At 34.3% G+C, this 25,666-nt stretch overlaps 3 protein-coding genes and 1 pseudogene across 4 annotated transcripts; 2 read left to right on the forward strand and 2 right to left on the reverse strand.

Annotated features, from left to right (window-relative positions):
* The first annotated feature begins 1,306 nt into the window (after positions 1 to 1,306).
* Positions 1,307 to 3,015, forward strand: LOC110418527 (HSP40/DnaJ peptide-binding protein). The gene is made up of 3 exons (XM_021431273.1): positions 1,307 to 1,597; positions 1,829 to 2,364; positions 2,511 to 3,015. The coding sequence occupies exons 1-3, from the start codon at positions 1,394 to 1,396 to the stop codon at positions 2,950 to 2,952; spliced, it is 1,182 nt and encodes a 393-aa protein (XP_021286948.1). The 5' UTR covers positions 1,307 to 1,393; the 3' UTR covers positions 2,953 to 3,015.
* A 369-nt stretch (positions 3,016 to 3,384) lies between these two features.
* Positions 3,385 to 13,730, reverse strand: LOC110418117 (S3 self-incompatibility locus-linked pollen protein). The gene is made up of 14 exons (XM_021430743.2): positions 13,410 to 13,730; positions 12,722 to 12,784; positions 12,167 to 12,601; positions 12,005 to 12,086; positions 11,117 to 11,178; positions 10,871 to 10,965; positions 10,613 to 10,692; positions 9,831 to 9,914; positions 9,265 to 9,381; positions 8,837 to 8,922; positions 8,588 to 8,694; positions 8,210 to 8,301; positions 8,048 to 8,124; positions 3,385 to 4,244 (listed from the first exon to the last, which is right to left on the reverse strand). Exons 1-14 carry the CDS (start codon positions 13,560 to 13,562, stop codon positions 3,756 to 3,758), a joined length of 2,022 nt encoding a protein of 673 aa, XP_021286418.1. The 5' UTR covers positions 13,563 to 13,730; the 3' UTR covers positions 3,385 to 3,755.
* A 4,031-nt stretch (positions 13,731 to 17,761) lies between these two features.
* LOC110418226 (basic helix-loop-helix (bHLH) DNA-binding superfamily protein) lies at positions 17,762 to 21,040 on the forward strand. Of its 2 annotated transcripts, XM_021430893.1 has the most exons (4): positions 17,762 to 18,551; positions 19,078 to 20,073; positions 20,214 to 20,558; positions 20,712 to 21,040. In XM_021430893.1, exons 2-4 carry the CDS (start codon positions 19,132 to 19,134, stop codon positions 20,781 to 20,783), a joined length of 1,359 nt encoding a protein of 452 aa, XP_021286568.1. In that variant the 5' UTR covers positions 17,762 to 18,551; positions 19,078 to 19,131; the 3' UTR covers positions 20,784 to 21,040. The 2 variants fall into 2 exon arrangements, with proteins under 2 accessions (XP_021286568.1, XP_021286566.1); XM_021430891.1 differs by having other exon boundaries at positions 17,762 to 20,073.
* Positions 21,041 to 22,356: 1,316 nt separating this feature from the next.
* LOC110418047 (serine/threonine-protein kinase ZRK1-like) lies at positions 22,357 to 23,879 on the reverse strand (annotated as a pseudogene).
* Positions 23,880 to 25,666: the final 1,787 nt, after the last annotated feature.

Consider the following 25,666-nt stretch of genomic DNA (forward strand, 5'->3'; position numbering starts at 1 on the left):
CGGGGTAAAATATTCTTTATTTTTTAGATTTTTTAATTCAAACCTTGTTATGTAATAGAGCATTTGAATCTTATAAATACTTGATTAAATTCTTGAATTATTATCTGAATTTGTAATCTAATTATCCTAGATATTTTATAGATTAAGCACCTGATTAAGTTAAATTCAAAATTATCGTTTATGTATATTATTAATGGAAATTAAATTAATAAATGAAAGTTAGTTCATAACCAATTAAGTTAAAGTTTAAATTAATAAATTTTTGTAAGTGTTATATTAATTATAAAGAATTTATAAATAAAAATAATACTTAAAAAACTATAATTTAATATTAAAAATCAATATTTATAATTAGATTCGTATAATGGATACTCTAAGACTGAAGCCACAACAGGAAGTAAAACTATTATTCGAACTCAATTATAAGATATCATAATTGTACTTAATCAAGTTGGATAATACAAAATACTCGATTATAAAGTACCTATTAATATACCTACTCGATGAATAATATTTCCCAACATAATTTATAAAATGCCTTCATAGTCTAATATAATTAGCTAAGAAGACTAATCGTTTAGACACCTAGTCAATGTACTTTCAAGAGGATAATTAATCCTAAAATATTATATCATATAGTTGTGATTTGAACCACTCCCCAAATTAAAAATTTTCCAATTCACCAAAAAATAATTATTTACATGAAGCAGAACTTCTTAAACTACTCCGACATATCAAACAAGTCAACATAATTGCTCTTAAAAAAAATTTACATAATTTTAGAGGTTTCATAACCAAATACGTCTCATTAAATTATTTAAAATTACTTTACTTTTGTACTACTATGAGGTGAAAACAAACTAAAAGAAACTATTTGGGAAAGTTAATCAGTGCTAATTAATCAAGCCTTTGATCTTACAAAGAGTAGATACATATATGCATAGAGGTAATCATTGTCAATGTTTAATCACACTTAATTAGATTAGAGTAGCATAAAGTATTTGGGTAAATTAATCATGTGTATGAGTAATCAAGTTATAACAACCTTTTGATCAAATATCATCCCAGACAAATTTTGCTCCATATTAAGTGGATGTTAATGTAGATTAAGATAAGGTTTAAGGACATATGATGGGATGGACAGGCTTAAACACTACTAAATATAGGTGTAACAGTGTTAAGAAGCCCTTGTCAGCTCTAACGACTGATCTGTTCCCATCTCTAGTTAAACAAACAGATTCTGGCTAATAAAAGCTCCTAACAAATTGCTTCGGGTTTGGCCTCTCACCCACATTCTCCTCTCCCTCTCTCTTTTATCCCTTTCCTCAGCCAGTTCCCAATCTCTCCTCCATTAATTCTCTGCAACATTCCTTTTCTCCATCTAGTTTCTCTCATGGGAGATCATTCTCATCATCATACACGTTCGCTGTCCACAGACCTTTACGGCATTCTTGGCATCTCATCAAAGGGTTCATCGATTAAAGATATGTGCAAGGCATATAAATCTCTTGTCCACAAATGGTATCCTGATCATAGAAGTCCTTCGAGCAAAAGTGAAGAGCAAGGCAATTTTAAAGATATTGACGAGGCTTACAAGGTAAGTGCATGCATGCATGCATGTATGAATTCCATGCAAATTCAATGCCAAAGCTTATCGCCAAGCATATGCATTATCCTTTTATTAAATTTTTATATTCATATTTCCCCCTTTTTTGTTTCCTTTATAATGTCTTGCATGGAAGGAATCGGGAAGATCTACATATGTTTGTATATGTTTTGATTTATTTAGTTTATATGTTTAGAATGTTTGGTTTGATACCAATTTCAGACCATCAATAGCAAGAAGCAAGAAGAGGGATTCGGAGGTAGCGATAGACCTTCAACAAGAGAGAAACTTAACAACCTAAGCGTGGATGATAGCTTCATTTCACGCCGCTCTTCTTTTCTTTCAAAGAGTACGAGTAGAAGGAGCACCACGCCTTCACCTAGACCAACCTACCTGTCCAAGAGTTCAAGCCGGAGGGGCAGCCCTTCTAGGACTTTGAATTTCTCTCTGTCGAGAACCTTTAGTCGAAGGAGCAGAGCAGATGCTGAGACATCCACCAATTTGTCAGGAAGCGTCGGTGGGCATTCACCTTCCCCTCTTTCGAGAAGCATGAGTAGAAAGTGTACATCAGAAACTGAAATGCGAAACATTTCAAGAAGTACAAGCAGGAGGAGTACCACTCCTATCATATTCTCTCAAACCGTTGCTCGGAGGAAACCTCCCCCAGTTGAAAAAATGCTTGAGTGCACCCTGGAGGAGCTCTGCCATGGAGGGCTAAAAAAGATCAAGGTCATCAGGGATGTCATCTCTGATGAAGGGTATGTCACTCCCTTTGCAGACTCCATCCTTTTCCTGAGTCCTAGTGCTTACTCCGATACAATATCAAAGAGTATTTGTTAGATGAAATCTTAAAAATAGAGCTAAATTCAGTCTTTAACATTATACTTAATGCTTATGTTGGCAGAATAATTGTCCAAGAAGAGGAGACACTAACAATAAACTTGAAGCCAGGATGGAGAAAAGGAACAAAAGTTACATTCGAGGGAAAAGGCGATGAGAAACCAGGCTATCTCCCAGCAGATATCATATTCTTGATACAAGAGAAGGGTCATCCTTTGTTTACGAGGCAAGGCGATGATTTAGAGATTGCCGTCGAGATCCCTTTGGTAAAGGCTCTCACAGGTTGCTCCCTTATAGTTCCTCTGTTAGGAGGGGAAACCATGAGCATACATTTGAACGATATCATATATCCAGGATACGAAAAGGTAATTCAGGGCCAAGGCATGCCCAATGCCAAAGGAGGAAAGCGAGGTGACTTAAGAATCACATTTCTTGTCAATTTCCCCACAGAATTGTCCCATCAACAACGCTCTGAAGCATGTAGTATATTGGAAGATTGTTCCTGACTGATCATTAGATGATCCCCTGCTTATGCATTGTAACCTTTTACAGGATGCAAATTATTTTTCTCTTAACTATGACACTTTTCATGTGATTAGTACAAGGTAACACTTTTTACCTCATTCTATGGAAGTGAAATGCGCAAACACGAGTAAAACCTTGAGAAGAAAGGAGAATCGCACACTCTAGTTCCTGGAGTGATACCATATTATAGAAGATGCCATATATTGAATTTTAGTCATGACAATTTTTGAAAGAACAAAAAGGAATACTTATATCTTAGTGATCCAGGAATGTAAAATAGAATAACAGCTATTATTAACCCATTTTACACAAGAAAATGATAAAGTAACCCAACCATAATGAACATACAGTTTCTGCTCACTATCATTATTTCTCTCTCTCATTTTCAAATTTTGGACCATTTTGCAACTCTATTACAAAATCAAATCCAAGAAGATAGCTTTATGTGTCAACCGTAGTACATTATTGCCAAAGATTTTTCCTGGCCCACTTCTCTTAATCAATTCCCCAATACAAAGCTAGTATTCAGAAACTTTTAACATACTGCTTTGGAGTTATTGCATAATATGCCTTTCAAAAGGGCTAAGCCTATTTTAACATGTCAAGATTCTCCATTCTTTTTACAGTTTCCTAGGTGAATATGAGAAGTGTTCATCTGTAACACAGTGGCTTTTGTAACATATATTTATGCAAGTTCATGTGTGCTATATATAACTTGAACATTGGCTATACAAACATCTAACACTAAAATCTACCTTCTCCGTCCCTTTAAAAACTGCCCCCGCTATTGGACATTCTGCGTTGCACGATTTTCATGCCTAGGGGAGTTGGTATAAACCTGCCCTTGTTCTCTCACATCTCTAAACATGGAAAGAAATGAATTGAGACCTTCAGATGATGCACCTCCCAAAATCCATAACAACAGCGAACTGAACGAACTCATTGTCCCAGGATTAGGACCGGCTTCAGCTTGTTGTAGCTCAGGTTGTCCTGGAATCTGCATAGGGTTGCCACTCTGGTCCATGTTGTCATTACCTGGGTGTCCTCGAGCCCCAGCAGCTTCTCTTGGTCCATTTGCTGGCACTGCTTGGTCAGATCCAGGTCTCAACCCTGGCCCAGAGGCCGAATCTGTATTAACTATGCCTGGATTCCTGGTGTTCAATCTTGTAATGTGTAGAGTAGAAGCAAGTATAGTCGAGGATGTGATATGGAAGTCAGGATGTTGCTGAAGCTGAGACCGCCGATTTTGCATAAACCTTTGAAGTGCAGGAACCTAGGAGTAGTATAACACATTGATAAGTGCTACAAATGTAAAATTTCAAAAATAATAAAAATGGGAAATTAACACTTTTCCCAAATTGACTAGTAGTGCAACATTAACATACTTATCTAACATAATCTAATATAATGATACTAGCATATAGAAGGCAAAGCCTCTAACCAGAAAGGAAACTATGCAATGTGGATGGTCTCATTTTCTGACGAGTGGATAGTCTTAGATGCTGACAGTTGTCATGTCATTATTTTTCAAACTTAGAATTGTAGAGCCAATTAATTTCCAATACGTTTTTCCATATTTGTTCAGACTCATTAAACTCTGAAGCAAAAGGGAAAATTCCTATGAATATTCAAAATTTTGACGCACAGACTTTCCGAATTAGTAAAAATACATGTTGAATCATCAGAGGCAAATACAAGTTGTCCCACCAATCTGCATCACCTCCCTAATCCTGCCTTACACGGCATTACCACATCATCAAAAAATGCATTGCTTTATTTCCTCGCTTTCTCTCCTTTCATCTTTCATTTTTCTGCTTCATTCTCTCTCTCAAATCTCAACTTTCTCACTCTTCTTCACTCTATGACTTCATTTTCTCCACACTCACCTCACTACTGGTGATATCTTCACTTCCACTAATGTCTCCCTTTCAAACCCCACCCGCTACTATCTTTATTCTTCTTCTCTTCCTGATTATTCTCCCCATGCTCTCTCTCTTTCTTGAACTTGCATTTCACTTATTTTAACTATCTCAAAACTCACATAAACATTTCATTCATGCGCAGAATAGACAACTTATAGAGACTGCCTTTATTGTTCTGTGATTTGTTGACATTCTTTTACTTTTGTTCAATTGTTTTGACTTGGGATATTTGGGTATGGATTATTTGCGGGTGAAATAGGTTATTGATAGGTATCTAGAGCTTTGTGCATTTGTTGGTCAGGCTATTTTCCTAAGGTAGAGTATGCTAGAGGCTCGACACTCTTATTTCCTTTCATGAACTCTTGTTAGTGTTTAGTTTGATATTTGGATTTTATGCTTGGGCTTGAGTTTCAAAGTAATTTTATGCAAATAAGATTAAATCCTAGATTTGATATAAGAAGCAAGGCAAAAACAAGGAGGCAAGGAGTGGATGACCAGTACGAAGGGAATGCTGGCTGAATTTGGTAAGCATATTAAGGATAGAGACTATGCCGAGTATTTGACACTCGAACAAAAGAGGACTCACTGTCGGGCGAAGACAAAAAAGTGTGTTACAATGTTTCGATGACATCATATCGGATGCAATGATGGAGGTGATATTTGGGTATGGATTATTTGCAGGTGAAATAGGCAATTGATGGGTGTCTAGCGCTTTGAGCATTTGTTGGTCAGGCTATTTTACTAAGGTAGAGTACACTAGAGGCTAGACACTCTTATTTCCTTTCATGAACTCATGTTAGTGTTTAGTTTGATCTTTTGGATTTTACTCTTGGGTTTGAGTTTCAAAGTAAGTTTATGCGAACAAAATTAAATTCTAGATTTGATATTAGAAGCAAGGCAAAAAAGAGGAGGCTAGGAGTGGATGACCAGTAAGAAGGGAAAGTTGGTTGAATTTGGTAAGCATATTAAGGATAGAGAATATGTGGAGTATTTGACACAAACAAAAAGAGGACTCACTGTTGGGCGAAGACCAAAAAGTGTGTTACAATGTTTCGACGACATGACATTTCCACATCAGGTGCAATGATGGAGGTGATATTTGGGTATGGATTATTTGCAGGTGAAATAGGTGATTGATAGGTGCATAGAGCTTTGAGCATTTGTTGGTCAGGCTATTTTACTAAGGTAGAGTATGCTAGAGGCTAGACGCTCTTATTTCCTTTCATGAACTCATGCTAGTGTTTAGTTTGATCTTTTGGATTTTATTCTTGGGTTTGAGTTTCAAAGTAATTTTATGCGAATAAGATTAAATTCTAGATTTTATATTAGAAGCAAGGCAAAAAAGAGGAGGCTGGGAGTGGATGACCAGCAAGAAGGGAAAGTTGCCTGAATTTGGTAAGCATATCAAGGATAGAGAATATCTCGAGTATTTGACACAAACAAAAAGAGGACTCATTGTCGGTCAAAGACAAAAAAGTGTGTTACAATGTTTCGATGACATGACATTTCCACATCAGGTGCAATTATGGAGGTGATATTTGGGTATGATTATTTGCAGGTGAAATAGGTGATTGATAGGTGTCTAGAGCTTTGAGCATTTGTTGGTCAGGCTATTTTCCTAAGGTAGAGCATGCTAGAGGCTAGACACTTTTATTTCCTTTCATGAACTCTTTGTTAGTGTTTAGTTTTATTTTTGGATTTTATTCTTGGGTTTGAGTTTCAAAGTAATTTTATGGGAATAAGATTAAATTCTAGATTTGATATTAGAAGCAAGGAAAAAAAAAAGAGGCTAGGAGTGGATGACCAGTAAGGAGGGAAAGTTGGCTGAATTTGGTAAGCATATTAAGGATAGAGAATATCTCTAGTATTTGACACAAACAAAAGGACGACTCATTGTCAGGCAAAGACAAAAAAGTGTGTTACAATGTTTTGATGACATGACATTTCCACATCAGGTGAAATGATGGAGGTGATATTTGGGTATGGATTATTTGCAGGTGAAGTAGGTGATTGATAGGTGTCTAGAGCTTCGAGCATTTGTTGGTCAGGCTATTTTCCTAACGTAGAGTCTGCTAGAGGCTAGACACTCTTATTTCCTTTCATGAACTCTTGTAAGTGTTTAGTTTGATTTTTGGATTTTATTCTCAGGTTTGAGTTTCAAAGTAATTTTATGCAAATAAGATTAAATTCTAGATTTGATATTTGAAGCAAGGCAAAAAAGAGGAGGCTGGGAGTGGACAACCAGCGAGAAGGGAAAGTTGGCTGAATTTGGTAAAGCATAATAAGGATAGAGAATATGTCGAGTATTTGACACAAACAAAAAGAGGACTCACTGTTGGGTGAAAACAAAAAAGTTTGTTGCAATGTTTTGAAGACATGAAATTTCCACATAAGGTGCAATGATGGAGGTGATATAAATTGGGGTGCATCTAGCATCACTCATATTACATAACCCTTCTCTTTGCCCTGCTCATATGTTTTCCTTAATAAATTACTTCTAATTAAATTTCTAGTTGCCTCTTGACACTATATTTTCTTTATTCATCACTTAACTAATATATTGATATTAGTGGAAATGCTATAATCACTCCTAATGCGAAGATTGGTCTTTGTGGTTGTTCCCTTTTAAGCAAAGTTTAGCAATTCCACCTTAATTGTAATTTTCTTAAATATATAATACTATTACACGCATTGTTTAAATATGAGATTTAAGGTTCTATACTTTTGTGAAGAATTATTTTATAGGTGATTAAGGATTTGACCTTCTTATTTGTGTTTTACTTTGTCCACCTTTTCTTCTACTGTTATCAATTACATTTATTACCACATATAAGTAAGATAGAAGCATTTCTTTAAAAGAAATATGAAACTTCAATTTTATTTTAAAACAAAGAGTTCAAGGGTTATTAAATTATGAGTACTTTAAATTTATTTTAAAACAAATAGTTCAAGGGTAATTAAATTATGAGTCCACAAGAAAATGACAAAAGAAGTAATCAAAAGGAATTTAATTATTGAAATTTATTTTAGAAACCCATGTGAATGATGGGTTAAAAGCTAAGGCTGTTGAATTTTAGTAGCATTTATAAACTAGTTCAATAGATGATATCCAAATCATAATACACAAAAGCAAATTTCCAAACTGTTCAATTACCTCAAAACGATTCCAGAAGTACAGAATAAGGTGTTGCATAAACGCAGCAGCAGTAGAGAGGGCCAAATATGAAAAACCTGGAGAAATTCAAAAAACGGACTTAGGATAAAAGAAATATATTCTAGCCAAGCAAATCATATAGTGAACGGTACAGGATCATACCATACGCATAGGAGAAGAAATATATGTGAAAAACCAGAAAGTAGAGCAAAAAGAAGCGGGGAAAGAACTTCATTGATATTGGTGTCCGAACACTGCAATTTATTGACAAAAACAATCATATTAATTTGATTTTGCATTGGAAAATAAAAAGTTAACTTGTTTGATGCATAGGTATATATTGTACATATTAACCCAAACCCAATTAAAAGCAAAAGAAACCCACAGTGATCATCTCATTAAGATGAGATGATTCTAACGTATAGTAGAGAGATTGAGCTTGTCATTTTGCTCAAATATATGCTTGCTTGCTCATAAATATCATCTACCTAAGAAAACACGCATATCCCAACAGTTACAAATTGAGAGAAAGAGAGAAACCTGATCAGTATAAATAGTTCACACAACCAGACAAGAATTAGAACCATGAAAGCCAATAGCTGATCATCATAGAACTCAAATAGAAAAAACAGGATGCCTATCATAATCTGCAAGAAAACAATAACATTCTGTAAGGCTAGTGGCAAACATTAAGAAGTTTAAAAGGAAAGCCAAGAAATAATTTAAAATCAGAGAAAGGCTTTGAAGAGAACTTATTTCGAGATAGGTTGAGATAAGATTTATGCCTACCGGTACAAATACAAGCGATTCAATTACATGCACAAATATCAACTGAAATGTTGGAAGCCTGTGTCGAGCAGCGTGTTGAAGCTGCACTGCAATAATTTGAGAATAGGAGATCCAATCATATTTAAAGAAAAGATTGAGGGAATAATGGGGAATTATGACAACATGAAAGTGCTGCCACCCCACTCTAACCAGGGGATTCATCCATTAATATAATCCAATAGAATGACTCCTTTGCTGAACTATACATAAAAAAGTCAGACTTTCTAGAGAACCTAACCAAAAGTGAAAGTCCATTTTAAAGGCTTTCAAAAGTCTCAAGGGTGACAAATTAGAATCTATTTTTCAATCATGAATTTCTTCAACAAAATATGGAAAAGCATTGCTTGCACCATGATAAATGTCCTGTCAAGAAATGGAATTTAACAAACCAGTGAATTTCAGCATGCGAGTCTGAGTTTCCCTCAATGTAAATGATACTGACATGGTGGTTGTGAAAAAAACGAACAAAGACATCATGAGCACCCCACACTTGGTGACAAGATAGTCTGCATTGAAACCAGATAAAAAATGCATAACTCACCCAAGCAGAATTTACATCCACTTATGACAAAACAAAATTAAATAATTGACATATGACAATCATATATTATCACTTTAGCCATTTTATAAGGATTGAGTGTCATTTTTCTTTCTTATTCTTGTTTCTATCTTTATGTTTGTGTTTTTTATGCTTTTCATCTTCAAATGGAAATGGGCAATGACTTAAAACTACACGTGTTGGAAAAGGGATAAAGCCACATTTTAGTGAAATTGCTTATGCACAAGTCAGCCTACCTATTCCAAGGACACCATGAAACATAAGAACAAGATAATTACCTATTTACTAAAATAAATAGGGCCAAATTATATGCACAAGTGATGTTGTAGCATTAGATGGCCAAGCTCGTGTTATATAAGGGTGCTTAACGCTTGAAAAGAAGTTAAATCTACAAACCTCCAAATCTTGCAGAACCATCTGGCAATTCTTGGGCATAACTAAGATTATAAAACTCCTTTGTCTGAAAATTATAAAGATAACCTGCAATGGAGTTCCAAAACATGCTTAAAGATTCTAGAGCCACAAAACAGCTCAGAACTCACCATGCCAAAGGAGCAACCAACATGTTTCAATATAACCCAATTAACACATAAGGCCTACCATCATAATGCATATTCTAAATTTAGCATTTGTAATAGGCTATGTACAAGATACCCAAAAATCAGCTACACTTCAATTTAAGTAGGTGACAGAAAACATTTATGCACAACAAAAACCACCATTAAAGTTAGAAGGATGTGCAGAGAGCCTGCTATTATCAAAAGTTGACCACTGACAGCATTGATATGAAGTACACAATGTTGGAGAGATGTTCGTTATATTAGTGAACATATAAAGATAATTGCCATTCAAAGATGTCATCCATATAGAAATTAAACCAGAGCAGGAGATAGTACTTAGGATTTCATCCACAAAAATTTGAATTAAACCACTATGTGTGATATAAAATAAGATAAAACTCGGAAGAATTACAACTTGCTATGTTAAGTGAATAATAAAATGAAAACTAAGCATGAAAAGATAAAACAATCTTAAAATGAAAATAGGCAGAAACATCCAAGGAACTGAATCAAATATTTGTGATACACCTCATGCAAACACATGTCGTTGCATGTTGCAGAACTCAAAAAAGCCACAAAAAAAAAGTATGATGCTGCATCCATGTAACAAAGTATTACCTTGACCAGGCCGATGTAATAAACTATTCATCAAAATAGTGTCATACCCAACAAATCTATTTATGAGAAGTTGCTGCCACCTGCAAAAAAGATAGCATTCATTAACATATGTCTTCCTTATTTTGTTTAGACACAGAATTTAAGTTGAGAACAAGCTAAAAAAAAAAGGAGATGATATCACCAAATGGGAGATATAAAATTGCTCCTAAGGAAAGATGAAAATGACAGTGGAAAATAGTAAAGTTCAGCACATCTAACCTGTTCCCAAAACAGGGATGTCGAGCTGATATGCTTATATTAATAGTATGTATGTTATGCTGAGACTTAGCCACTTCAGGCAGCAAGAAGTAACCCTGCAACAGTAGCAATTTTTTATATTAAAAACATAAGATACTAAGCTTCAAAAGATGGCTGATTTTTTTTTCCACGACATATTAATATATCTTTGAATACAGCAAAGATTCACCAAAAGGAGCAGAAAATTCAGACACAGAGAGCAAGTACCTTTTCCATAGTATAAAGATAAGTCGGTTCAAATGCTTTACTTCTTTTCTCAAGCCACTGCACTGAAATGAATAGCACAAATTTTTATTTAAATTATAATAGGTATTGCACACCCAAAAATGGTGCACATTCAGATATATATTAGCAGATAGCAATCAGAAATGGTGCACATCAGCTGCATAGACAACCTCATCTTTGATATTGCAACAGAAGCAAACTTTTTCAAGTAAATTCCAACACAAAAGGCTCAGCATTGGTCTCATGAATCTCAAGAGTTGTAATCCCTAAGTAGAAAAAGAAGAGAAAAGAAGAAGAGACAGAAACAATTTAAGAAATGGTAGACCCTTATTTTTAAGCAGGGACAAACCTATCATGGCAAAAAAATCACCATCCTTTCTCCTTATACTGATTCTAGTGAAATGTGGAATAACAAGAAATCCCAAAGCCTGTAGATATTACAACCGCCCAAGAGTTCTTGAACTTTATTATTCTGAAATTTCTAGCTATAAATGCTATTTCTTTCCTTGGATAACCTAGCCAACAGATGACCAGAAATACCCCCTTACCCAAAAGATGTGATAAAGCAGTAAGTAATTTTCTTGAGTTTAGGTAGCGGTCAGAACATATGGCACTTCAATAACAATCTCTTTGCTGTGTCTTGTCAATTCTTTGATAAGAAAATAGTCAGCTAAAATCAGATTTCGTACCAAATTTGATCTAGAATATGGCACCAGCCGTTATGATGTAATATTCATGCCCAATGAAACAAGGAAAAAACCATCTACAAGAAAGGAGAACCAAGATCTTTTCACATCAAGAAACCTAAGATTCATAATTATTTCTGAAAAGCATAAGACGGAGATGAGTGGACAAAAGGATGTTCCTTACCTGCATATGAGTTAAGCCTGTCCAAGTGAAGTATGCGCAACCACTTAGGAACATCAAGATTTAAATGTAGACCTGTTATATTCTGCACTTAAGAAGTTCAAACTCAGCAAAGAGAAGTTTAAGCCAAGAAAAAAGGACATGTTCGTTTCCTTATTAACTCACCCAGAGCTTCTGGAAACTTCCAAAGATCTGAATTGCATGTCTCCAAATGAAAGATAATCGTCTATGCCACTTTTTGCCAAAGTGATAGATAGCTGCTCTAAATGTTTGTTTTGCTGATAAAGAGAAACCACTACGTGTCTCCTCCTTCTCAATTTTAACAACCACATCAACAGTTGGCTTTGAGCTTTCAACGTTGGTAGAGCTTTCTGCTTGCTGCTCAATAAGTTCACCATCAGTCTTCCAGAACTTCAATGCCAATTTTCCCCTCCTAGCACCCGAACCAAACCAGTTCAACCAAAACTTGGCAGCCAAGAACATCAACCCATCATCATCAACATTTGCAACTTCTACATTTTCAGTTACAGTTTCCAAATCAGGATTATTTACAACAGCATGTTCAGACTCGTTTGGTGACCACAAGCCTGCACTGGTTATCTGCAACAAAGGACAAATTTGAGGTCTTAGGTGCAATAGTTTGATATTAAACAGAACTCTGATTCTCTTGAAACTTTATGTATCATTAATATGTTACAAAAATAAAGGCTGATTGCATACCTTAATCTGAATAAGCTGGACTTCCTTTGACTCAACTCCAGAGAGCTCACTCGAACAGCCAGGCTTCATATGCAAAAAAGTATCACCATTCAGTTAAGTTTTCCTTATGCGTTAAGAAAAGCAATTCAAAGAAGAGGAAAAAGAATATAAGAAGAAAACAAAACTCATGTAGGCTATCCCTCTTCCACTGACACCCTAGTTCAATTCCTTGGTAAATAACCATCCGTCTCATGATTATATTAACAATCCTGCTCACGCTAGTGTCACAAACAATGAACCATCTCCAACAATTTCCATTATTCGGAGAACATATTTTGAAGGGCGTTTTGATCATCACAATCATCGATTATACAAGTAACATCAGTTGATCAAACGTTCAGCAGTAAAGAAAATAGTTTCTTCTAAACAAATATTAAATCAGTTACTCAAGTTTTAACTTAGATAATTATAGAAGCGCCGTCATGAATTGAAATTTTGAACGGTACTAAACCAGAATAAAACTAAAAAAAAATAAACCTAGAACAGTTTCAAATACTACAAAAAACCCAGAAAAATTTTGCTCATATTCCATCATTTAAACTCTTATAATCCCGATTAAACAATATCCAAGAAAACCCAAAATCAGAAACGCCCCCAACAAGTAAAACAAATTCTAACGGACAAACAAAAAAGGTGAGAGTGGAAATACCTGTTGAACATAATTGGCATGCATAACAACAAGCATACAAAAGGACGTAATGGCAATGAAGAGATAGATATACTCCAAAGCAACTCTCACTCTCGGCGTTAATATCTGAGAAAATCTCTCTTGCACCCTGATAAAAGTTTGCTCTGGATCCATCTCTCTCTCCCACTATCTCTCAATCAGGTACTCAACAACTTTCAGATGAAACAACCTTTCATTTCTGTCTTTCTCTCTCTTATCTTTTTCTTTTCTGTATTTCCTTATTAAGAATTTCTTCTGGGTTTATCATATGATAGCTGTCGGAGTTTGAAAATGTTATTTATTGATAATTCTGATTTTGACCGGCATCCTTCCTCCTTTTTGTTTTTCTTTGGAAACGACGACGCATACACGTGGCTCGGGTTTGTTGTTATAAGCGGTGTTTGGCTAAGTAGCGATTTGTGTCCTACGTCAAGAGTGCGGTCATCTCTACCTCGGTTAGTGACAATCTTATCCCGTATAAGAATAAATCCTTTTCTCTGTTTTTGGACATAATGGATTGATTAGAATAGCTTTTTCCTTTCTGGCCAATTAGCAAATATCTGATTAAGACAATATCTTTGAAAGGAAATTTGTATCATAATAGTGATTTTACTTGCCTTAATTATGTCTTATATGGAATTAATTTATTATCATAGATTTAATTTAAATGGAAACCACCAATTCATGATTCCAAGTAAGTAAAAATTTTAGGACTATACTAATAAATCACTGTCATATTAGATGAAATAATTGGCCCAAAAAAACATAAAACATATTAGGATGATTAGTATCTTCCATGTAAAATTAACAAGGAACAATCATGACCTAAAAAAAAAAAGTATGAATAGAATTTTTTTGAAAAAAAAATAGATACCATAATTATTTTCAGTAAAAAAATAAGTTTATTAATATTCTAAAAATATAGATAAAAAAGAAAATTCATTTTTTGTTTTTCAAATAGAATGTTTGTGCATTACATTTCATTGTTTGCTTTGGGGTGTATTGAATTTCAATAATAAAAATTGAATATATATATATTTAAATGAAGAATGTTGTTTTCTATGTAGAAGGGAAACCAAGTCTATTAGTCATCTATTTTTTTTGTTGTCATGAAACTTGGGGAATTTGGTACAATTGTGCAGTTAATTGGGGCTTCAGTTGGGTCATTCACAGGGATCCCTTTGTCAAATTTTTGACTTAGAATGATGCTGCCAAAGTTGTTGAACATGAGGAAATATGGCGGATGGCCTTTAATACAACTGCGTGGCCCATTTGGTTAGACCATAATGAAGTTATCTTTAAAGGTAAAATTTGGGACAGCTAACAAGTTTATGATTTGTCCAAGTCACTTGGTTGCGTGGCGAGCAAATTCTAAGTGGCCAGAATTGAATATCTCCATGATGGATGTGCAAAGGTTTCCCAATGTTGTAACTCCATCTAAAGCCGGCCAACTTAAACTTGGCATTGCAAGCTCCCACCAATGGTGTGCTCAAATTTACTGTATTTAATGTTGATGGGACTTCGGACAGAAACTTAGGTGAAGCCGTTATTGATGGAGTTTTAAGAGATGGTGATGGGAGTACTCACATTCTCTTTTTCTTCATCTGTGGGTATTGTGGATGCTTATGCTTTTGAGCTTAAAGCTATTAGGAAAGCTTTTCAAATTTATGTTGCCTCAAAATGGGCTACCCACAAGCTTATTATTGAAAATGATTCCGAAAATGCAGTTACATAGGGGTATAACCCACTGACTGCACCATGGAAACTTAAGACTGTTGTTGTTCAGATTGAGTTTTTTAAGTCTAAACTCAATCTTGTTAAATCTTGCTTTTTGGGTTCATTGATTAATGCTGTGAAAGAGTAGTGCATGCTGTGTAGGGGTCTTGCTGTTTTGTATGCCTAAATCCTCTGATTTTTTTATTTTAAAGGTATAATCAATCATTTCATAACTGGAGTAACAGAGGCGTTAACCTCCAGGGAAGTACAAAACGTGTTTGGCAATTTCAATTTTATGCACACAAGACCCTAAGCATACAACCCAAACTGCTTTTGTGGACAAGCACCAAACAAGACAAATCTTACCCAATATTCACACCACCTACATCTATTCCAGTGCCGTCTACCCGCCGCAAAAGAATAAGCAAAAATAGACCAGACAGAGACTAAAGGCACTCCCTACACAATATAGACAAACCTCCCCTCCCCAGAGACGACTAGGTACTCTTCCCTTGCAAAACGGAAACAAACGCACAATATAGACAAACCTCCTCTCCCAAGAGACGACTAGGTACTCTCTCCTTCCAAAAGAAGAACTATAGCAATAATACCATTTGGTAAGAGAAAAGTAAAAGTATAATTTTTATAATGTGATTAATTAAATTATATTATAATATTTATTTTATAATAAATTATTATAATGTAAATTAATATAATTAGATTGTATTGTATTTTATAATATTTTTATTTTTTAATTTTGTTAAAAATATTTTATAATATTATAATTTATTTTTTTATATATAGATTTTGAGAGATTTTTTATATTATTCTCGATAATTATAGTAATCGTTAATAAAATTTATATTATATTTTTAAAAAATTAAAATAAAATATATAATATAAAAAATTATATTAAAATAAAAAAATAAAATTAAAATAAAAAATAAAATTAAAATACATGATATTAAAAATATATTTAAGAGATGATATTATATATAAATTAATAATAAAAAATATAAGTATATTAAATTTATATTTTAATAAATAGAGATAATTTTAAAAATTGATATTACAATCTTAACAAAATATTTAGTAAATTAAACGTTGTAATGTTAGTTTTTTTATATTTTAATTATTATTTTATTTATTTATTGAATATTATAATATTATTTTTTTAATAATTACATTATTTATAATTATATTATTAATAATCACGAACTTGTAATTATATTATATTATAAAATATTAAATGTCTCACTCTCACAGGCAAAGAGCTTTCACACCCTCCATTTCGCAACCTTGCAGTCAGAAATATCAAACAAGCTGCAAAGTCCAATCATCCCTCACACAGATAAGACACCAATCTAGCCGCCGGTGCCATGAACACCCAACATCAACAAGAAGGAGAAACAGACACAAACACAACAGCAAACCATCAGTCACCCACAGCATTGATCAGATAGTTATCCCTCTGGATCCCTCGTTTAGCAAGGCTATTCGCAATGTCATTTGCCTCCCTAAGCGTGTGATGGATGTCTTACTCTTTGACTTGAAATTTCAAGTTTTCAATGTGCAAAATAACCTTTGTCATACGCCATGGAGTAGACTTTGGCTACCTACACCATCTAACGGCATTAATACAGTCACTTTCGATCAACAATTTGTGAGACTCATTTTAGCTTGAGACAGCGAAGATTAAGAACGCTTCCCTAATAGATAAAAGTTCTGCCATACTAGAATCTTCAATTCCAATAGTCTTAGAGAAAGTAACCCTAATAGCACCATTTGCATCACGAAGCATTGCCTCATCAGGGCTTCCTTGACAGCACCATCAACATTGAATTTCATATGCCTTTCATTAGGCCTCTTCCCCTCAACAGCACCTCTTCGTTTTTTATGCTTTCCCATCTGACTTGAATTGTTAGGGGTCCTACAGACATCAAGAACAAATTTGTACATATCCTCTTATTGGTGCAATGAGGTTTCACTAGCCTCCTGTGCTTGTTAGGAGGCTGTAAATTTTGTTTTTTTGGGGTATACAGGGTGATCTAGTTGCTGCATATTGTATTTTTGTTGTCTGCAGACTTATGTCTTATGGTGGATGGAGGTTTATTGTCCTCCTTTTTGTGTGTATTTTTTGCATAGCTTATGAAATGAAATGATTTCAGCCCTTAAAAAAAAAAAAAACTTGATATACTTATGAGTTACCATCATTTTCTTTAGTATAAAAAATCAGGATAATCTAATTTCCAGGTACTCTAGCTATTTTCATTGCCTTGTCTATATACACATAAAACTGAAAAGGAGAAAAAAAAATCTAAGCAATAAAAACTAAAGTAATAGAGTAATGAAGAAGTGTGGATATTGCTATATTGGATGGGATGGGACTTCGAGAAATATAATAATAGACTTAGCCCTTAAAAAAAAGGAAGAGGACTATGGTATTACTGGTAATATATAAATTATGCATTGAAAGTAGTTAATTAAAAATATTGGGTGTGTTTGTTTTGTATAGTACAAAGTTATACACCAAAATGAAAGTACATTACAGGCATGAAGTACAAGCTTCTTCCTCTTTTCCTTGTTGCCATCAATCACTCTTGGAAAAACAATCTCTCTTCCACTTTCCCCCCCTTTCTTTGTGTTTCTTTTTGCACCTTGCGGTGATATTGTTCTCTTCTTTTCCCTACCTAGCTTTGCATCTGCCTTCATCCACACTCTCATCGTCCTTCACTACATGATGAATCCCTTCAACTTTGCTCTCGCCTTGGGTGTCTCTTCTGACGTTTCATGTTTACCAGGGAAGTGTAACAGATCCATCTCAAAGGATTTTTTTTGTTTCCTCCGAAATGGGAAAGCCCCCTTTCTGTTATTGAAATATTGTTGGCTTCATCTGCTTCACTCCCCTCGTTATGCTGAAAATATTATTGATTTGAGCATATTTCATTTGTAGAAAACCAGCATTAGCAGTAGTTTCATCCACGGACTTCATTCTTTCTTTTTTTTCAGTTTCTGATACTTTAACGGTTCTTGCATCATCATGATCTGTTTTATGCTAGGAAAAATAAGGATGATCATCATCATCATCATGATAATTTGTTTTCTTTTTCCTTTTTAAAACAAAAGACCACTTATTAGATAACATTATCTATTCTGAAGCTAGTTTTTGTGAATTACAAGAGTGGTTCATTTACATCACAGAAGAATATTTATATATTCTTGGTCTTGCAATGCTGAGTTGATCCGGTTGTCACTTCTCTCTCTCTCTCTCTCTCTCTCTCTCTCTCTAGATCTCACAAATGTTAATGTCTTTAATTTAATTTTATGAAATACATTAAGTTCTAATTGACTTTATGCAGTGGCGACATGTAGCATTCTCATTACTACATATATGACTGATAATGAGAGGTATCAAACTTTGTTATATTTTGACTTTTCTATCCACTCTCTCTCTCTCTATTGGTGACTCTATACCTATGATTCCTTTCCTTAATTATTATTTTATGGCATTAAATTTTCAGCCTCACAGCAGTAAATAACATTCATATTTCTTTATTCTCCATCATGTCTTTATGACCTTCTTTCTTGCAATGTATAGTTTTCTTCTTCTTTCTTTCGGGATGGTCTAATTTCCATTATAATCTGTAAGGCTTTCCAACATATCTATTCATCACCTTGCGTTTTTTCTGTTTCTGTTTTCATATAACTACATAATCATGGTTTCAACGTTGGCTAGTACAATATTTACTTGAATGGATATGCGTTAATTTGTCATTTCATGTGCTATTTCTTCATCTTCACTGCAATGATCTGTTTAGGCTTTAGTCATATGTACCCACGCCTGTGCTTTTAATCCTGCAAGCTGTTTGTTTACAGATTGAAGAGACTTTCAGTTTAACCTTTTGGTTTTGCTTTTTTGTGTGAAATGAACTAGGAATTTAACCGACCCTCTCTTTGATTTATTCGGGCGCAAAGCTTATAACTCAACATGTCTGCTCCACATCTTGACAATGTCTCTACGATTCCTGAGGCCGCTGATGATTTATGGCCACTTGTACAAGAAAATAACAGCAGCCTGGTGCTGGAACCGAGCATGTTTCACTACCAAGAGGGCAGAAATATTGAAAAAGAATTGCTGGAAAACGAAAATGTTCATCAGAAAGATGACCAAGATTATAGTTTATCAACTTCTGTTCATGTCGTACTCGATCAATGGTCGTTTGCCCGAGTAAGCAGCAGCTCATCACTGCCTATCATGGTTGCCGATGAGTTGGATTCGCTATTGTTTCTTCAGCAAGAAAATTCTCCACTACCCGACCATAACATTGATAAGGTATTACAGAAGGAATTACAGTATGGTCCCAGCAGCGAAAAGGGCTTGTTATCTCCTGTCTATGCTTCAGATTATGCCTGTTCACTTCTACCCTTTAACAGCACATCACTATCTATTGAAGATAATGTAAGAACCGATGAGCTTGATTCAAGCAGATTTGTTTTAGAACCATTGGAGCCAAATATTGAGGAGGGATATAATCCCATTGATAATAGCTTGTCTGCAAGACTTGAGGATTCAGATGAACTAGTTCTGCTTCTACAAGAATGCAGCACTCCACTTCCTAGTATGGACGAAAAAACAAGGGTTGATAAGACAGATTTAAGCTTGGTCCCCGAACAGGAATGTTCAGCAGTAGCTGAACCTAGCAGTGGCGAAGTATTGGTGGCCAAACGATTCAGCGCCAAGAATAGAAGGAGAAACAATTATAGGCTCAAGGTCTTGCAAACTGGCAACAAGGAGGTTCAAGCTGATGAAGGAGAAGGATCAACTGTGAAGAAACAAGAACATAACGCGAAGGAGAGGATACGGAGGATGAAGGTGCATGCGTCCTACTTGGCACTTGGAGCATTGATTCCTGATTCTAGTAGGTCAAAGGTGGATACACCATTTCATCATTCACAATAGATTCACTTTTCTTGGAGGAAATAATCTGGACTAAATAAGTAAAAGCAATCAGTTGAAGCCGTTATTTTGTCTGTCTGTCCTTTTTCTCATGGTAATTTGCTATCTTGCAGAAAAGGAAGAGTGCGCCGCTTATAATTGACAGAGCTGTTGAATACATTCCAGAGCTCGAGGAAGAAATAGAGAAGCTAACTCTCAGGAAGAATGATATGTTATCAACAATTAAACATAAGCAACCTCTCAACCAAAACCCACACTTAAAACCTGATCAAGATCCATCAGTTTCAGTGCATGAAATCAGACAAGGTGAAATTATCACACAAATATACTCGCAGATACATCCAGATGATGCTTTCTCAAACCTACTACAGAAGGTAGAAGAAGAAGGCATGTGCATTATGAGTGCCTCAACGCTTCAAGTCTCTGATGATGGAGTTTGCTACCATTTACACATACAGGTCGGCTTTCTTGCTTGCCATTCAAACCTTAGAATAAAAATACTGATTACAAGTTAATTAATTAGTTCATTTATCATATATATTAGCTAGTTAAAACATATGCTCTCCTTCTTCTTCCCCTCTAAGTAGTTTATCTATTTTGAAATTAAGCAGCTGAAGGCGAGTTCAGGTGGAGCAAGCCATCTTGCAAGTTTAAGAGAAAAGGTAATTTCATGGTTGCGCTAATTCCTTGAGTTTCCATCATGAAGAAATCCTTCACAAGGGCTGTCCTTAGCATCATTTTTTCCACTAATAGATAGAAGGTTAAAGCTATAATATACCTTTTTTGTGATAGCAATACTATATATCAAGTTTGTGCCTCCCAATAATTGATTAACAAGCGTTGGTGTCAATGCTCAAACACCATTTTAGCTTAATTAATGCATAGAAATGGAAAATATTCCCAATATACTTTGTTTTATCATATTCATATATGTATGATCTTTATGATAGTTTTGTGCATTATGATTAGCTTCAAGAGCTTCTAAGTTTCATTTTGTTAATTATACGTTCCTAGATTCATAGTTGGATCATGGATGGAAGGAGAATTAATTGTTTGTAGTTAAGCCTTCTAAATTGTTTTCCAATATGAGATCTGGCTGCAGAATATTCCAATGACATTTTTGTAGAATGAATAAATGCAAAGTGATATTAAGTCTTTTTTTTTTTGTTAAATTTAGTAAAAATGGTGCAACTTTTGCATGTTGATTATAACAATTCAATTAGTTTATTTATTCCAATTTCCAACTGTTGTGAATTTACCTCTCCAAATAATTGATGCTAATTAAGAGCCTACTTTCCCATACATCCCCCAAGGCTATTTATCCTTGTCATATTACCAAAAAGAAAATGTAGGTTAGCTGATTTCAATGTTTAAGATCAACCATGGTTAGGTTAGGTGATGTGTTCTTTCCTTTTCCCCTTTTTTTTTCTCATTGAAATTTGTTTATATCTGGATGATACTTGCTAATATCTCTAATATTCTCTTGTTGTTTTTATAAGTTAGTAAATTTTATTGATATTACAAACAAGATGAGAAAATTTTCTCCTCTCTAAATGAGGAGAGTTTCTCATCCCTTTACTGGCTTCACCACGTTCATTACCACTCATGTTAGAAACCATATTCTGCACTGCCAGTCCCTCAAAAATCACTCATTGCCCTTATACTTAATCACCGGATTCCCTATAACACCTACATACAAAACACTGATACATACAGCTAGCCCAAATTTGTCCATATCGTAGACATTATATTATACCCATTAATTTAAGTCTTACATACACCTTAACAATACCTATATATCCACATAATAGAGATAACCACATATCAACAACATGAGGAGTCCATTGAAGCCATCAATCTGCTGAAATTAATTTCTTGTCGAATCATATCCGTGTAGCACATAGGATCTCTCTTGTTCCATCTTAATTAGATTTAGACGTCAATTTCAATTACATTAATAGATATCCCCTCAGCTATCTAAGAAAAGTTGGAAGCTTTTATTATTGCTAATTTTTTGAAGTACATTGAAAAAGGAGGAAGTCTTACTTTGGATTTTATCTACACATTGGAGATGGACACATATTATTGATCCAAGTTTATATATTGAACCGTTATGAAGCCAAAAAAAGTAACAAAAGCATATATATATATATATAGCCAGAGATAAAAGATCTATCAATGTCTATGTGATTTTTCATCTTAAAAAACTTAAACACTAATTAATAGGTCTCCTGTTTCATTAAGAAGGAAAAAACCCTAAGGACAGCAGAGCAGATTTAACACGAGCAGTTTTGATTGAGATTGAAGGTGAAAGTCACTACCAAAAGAAGTTGCAGCCTGATAAATCTGCCTGAGTTTCTTTGCCACATCAATCATCGTTGGTCTATCTTCTTCTGAGTTGCGGATGCATCTAAGGGCAAGCACTGCAACAGCTTGAAATCCCTCCTCTTTCCCAGTCCAGGTCCCCTCATCTAAAATTCTAGAATCAACAATGTCAGTAATCCTATCATCTTCTATTTCTTGCTTCACATCATCTATGATAGGGTTAGTTTTAAAAAAGAATAAAAACGTCCATCATTTATAGGGCTGCTCCTACTATGAAACTCATAGCGGTAAAAGCCATAAAATCTCATATTTCCGGTCAAAAGCACGAGTAAAAGTACAACCAAAACTGAAAACATCATTCTTCTCATTGGAGCATCCTGTAACCTTGCAATATTCAGGAGCAGCGCATCCCATTGTATCTACCACTTGATCCCTGTACATGGGACTTACCTTCAGGGATAGGAAAGGAGAGTGAGAAATCAGACAACTTAGCAACGCAATTTTCATCCAGATAAATAGTCCAAGGACTTATATCTCTATGAATAATTGGCCAAGGATATGCAAAGTGGAGATAAGCAACTGCATTAGGTATATCAGCTGCAATCTTTAACCTTGATGTCCATGCCAGTGAATGGGAATCATCAAGACTGAAAAGATGATAACCCAGAGTCCCATTCTTTGTAAATTCGAAAATGGGGGTCGGAACTGGAATCTCTAAGCAGCATCCTAACAACTTCAAAACACTTTTATGATCACTCATTATTGATGCAAATACAATTTCATTGATTGCTCTTTGGTAATTTTTCAAGTCTTGGTTTCTATAGTTCCTAACCAATACTAGTTGACGGTCTCGCAGACAACCCTGGTACAACTCAGAGAATCCATCAGTTTGAGGAACTGGGCTTTGTTTTATATGCTGCTTTCCTTAGCTCTTTATCAGAAAAGTTTCAGATAGGAAATATTACATTTCCCATTGCAGGTGGCAATCAGCTTCTCCGGTAAACTTTTTCCATTTCTCATAAATGTTAGTGTGGGTTCATCTTCTGCTTCCCTCCCCTTCATTGTTCTCAAACGTTGTCGCGTGTTTATCAAAGTCCCGTGATTCAAAATAGTTCAGATAAATTAACCATGCAAAGTAATGTCGACAGGCTCCAAAAACCACACACAGGTCAAACCAATAAACCCTATTGGGCTAAAAAGCAGGTTATCAAAAGAAAAAGAAGAGAAACTTTAGCAACTGCATAATCGAAACAAAAGAGGAAAACAGATTAAATAGTACCAACTAGCAAGGAAGGAAACTACCTCTGGATGATCATCTCATGGATGGAAGGCAGGGTACTGCAGAAAGAATTGCATGGAGATCAATTAGCGGTATAAATATCAAGATTTCAATATTGCAACGAACTTCATACCTTGTTCTTGGTTTCTTGTGGATTAACCTTCATAGGATGCATTGTTCTCTCCAAGAAGCCTTTCTGTCTTGTTTCAGTTATACAGATTCGTAGAATTAGATAACTACCGCTTACATTTGCATTTACGTCGGAGTGATAAATCTCATGCTTTATATTACCAACCAAAAACAAATCAATTGCTGAATAAATTATGACAAGTCATCAAGGTTGGAGTGAACAATTTAAAAATGTTGAATGCTACACAAATAATTTGATAAAATTACGGGGTGGTGTTGGTTGGAAAAGCAGAATAAAGAAAACTCTATGGGCAAAAACACAATTTTGGAGAAGCCAGGGGGCCGCCCCCGGCCTCATGCCGGTAGAGAAATACTAGAATGAAGGCAGCTCGCATCGACCCGCAAATGGGAGAGAGAGGCCCAAGGGAAATGTTAGTTAGCAGAGTAACGAGAATAATAAACCTTAAAAGAAACATGAAGGTCCAATCGAAGTGGTTTATTATTATTATTATTCTATTTCAATCCAAAGCATTTCTTTCAATTCAAAACAATGATAATCCCCTCTCTTAATTCAATTATGACCAAAAAAAAAAAGGGGTTAAAATCCAATGTTTGTGTGATAACTCATTTAACTGATGATTTTATTAGTGTTTATAATAAAACTTCAAACCCCCGGTCCAAAATTATTTTCCTTATCAAGTATGACACAAATAATTAATTATATTTAGATTACGCAATATAAATATATAATCATCATAACTCAATTTAGTTCAGTTGGAATGACTTAAATCATAAATAATAAAAAGATTTGGGTAACTCATAAGTAGATTTGACAAATTTTAAATATACAATATTGAGTGAAGTGGATTTAGATTTTGCATAATCTTAAAATACAGAATTAAATAAAATTAAATTTTATGAAGACTTTAATAAAAAATGGTTGGAAGTAAGTCTCTAAGTGACATTCATAAGAGAAACAAAAAACAATTAACTAAAACAATGAAACATGAAATAGGTAATCAATGGCAGCAATAATAGACACAATCACCATAGCAGTTGTTAAAGCTCCCTATATAATTATGCATATCATGTTTACGTTTTGAAAATCCCTATATCATTCAAGAATGAACTCAAGAATTTTTCTAAAAAATGTCATAATTCAAATAATGATAATAATATTTTTCAGGTAGTATTTAAATATTAACATATAAATTACTTTTCAATAAATTTACTTAAGGTCTCTAACCCCACTTTTTATAAAATTGTAAAAAAAAAATTAGTGAGTTTATTAGTATCCTTAACTACTTAAAACTTTAACATAATTAATATAATAAGTAAAATTTTGTTATATTTCGGTGAATAAGTGATGTTATGTGACATCGCTTGTCCTAATGTAAGTCCACTCTTGATATTATGAAAAAACAAATAATTGATAAATCCTAGACCCTTATCTTGTTTTATACTTCAATCATATAACAAACTTAATTTTTATCATTAATTTCATCACTCAATTAACAGATAAATTTTTTTTACTAAATAATGAATTTTCTCAATTTGTAAATCGTATATTTAATTATATTATGTTTTATAATTTATATAATAAGTATATTGTATTCGTATTTTTGACACTACGAATTAATTATGTCATTTATTTGAGTGTTATATTCTAACCTTCGTACTACTAGCACCCTTTAGCAGAAATTACCGGCCCACCTCATGACCAGCTAAACCGATAAACCAAAAATGAAAATGACGCAACTTGGTCATTCTGGACTCATGAGGGGCAAAAGCGTAATTACATTGTATCACGGTTAAAGTTAAGCCCTCACTAAA

This window comes from Theobroma umbraticum, unplaced genomic scaffold (assembly GCF_002168275.2).
Source record: "Theobroma umbraticum cultivar Fairchild unplaced genomic scaffold, ASM216827v3 scaffold_50.0, whole genome shotgun sequence".
Classification (NCBI taxonomy): Eukaryota; Viridiplantae; Streptophyta; class Magnoliopsida; order Malvales; family Malvaceae; genus Theobroma; species Theobroma umbraticum.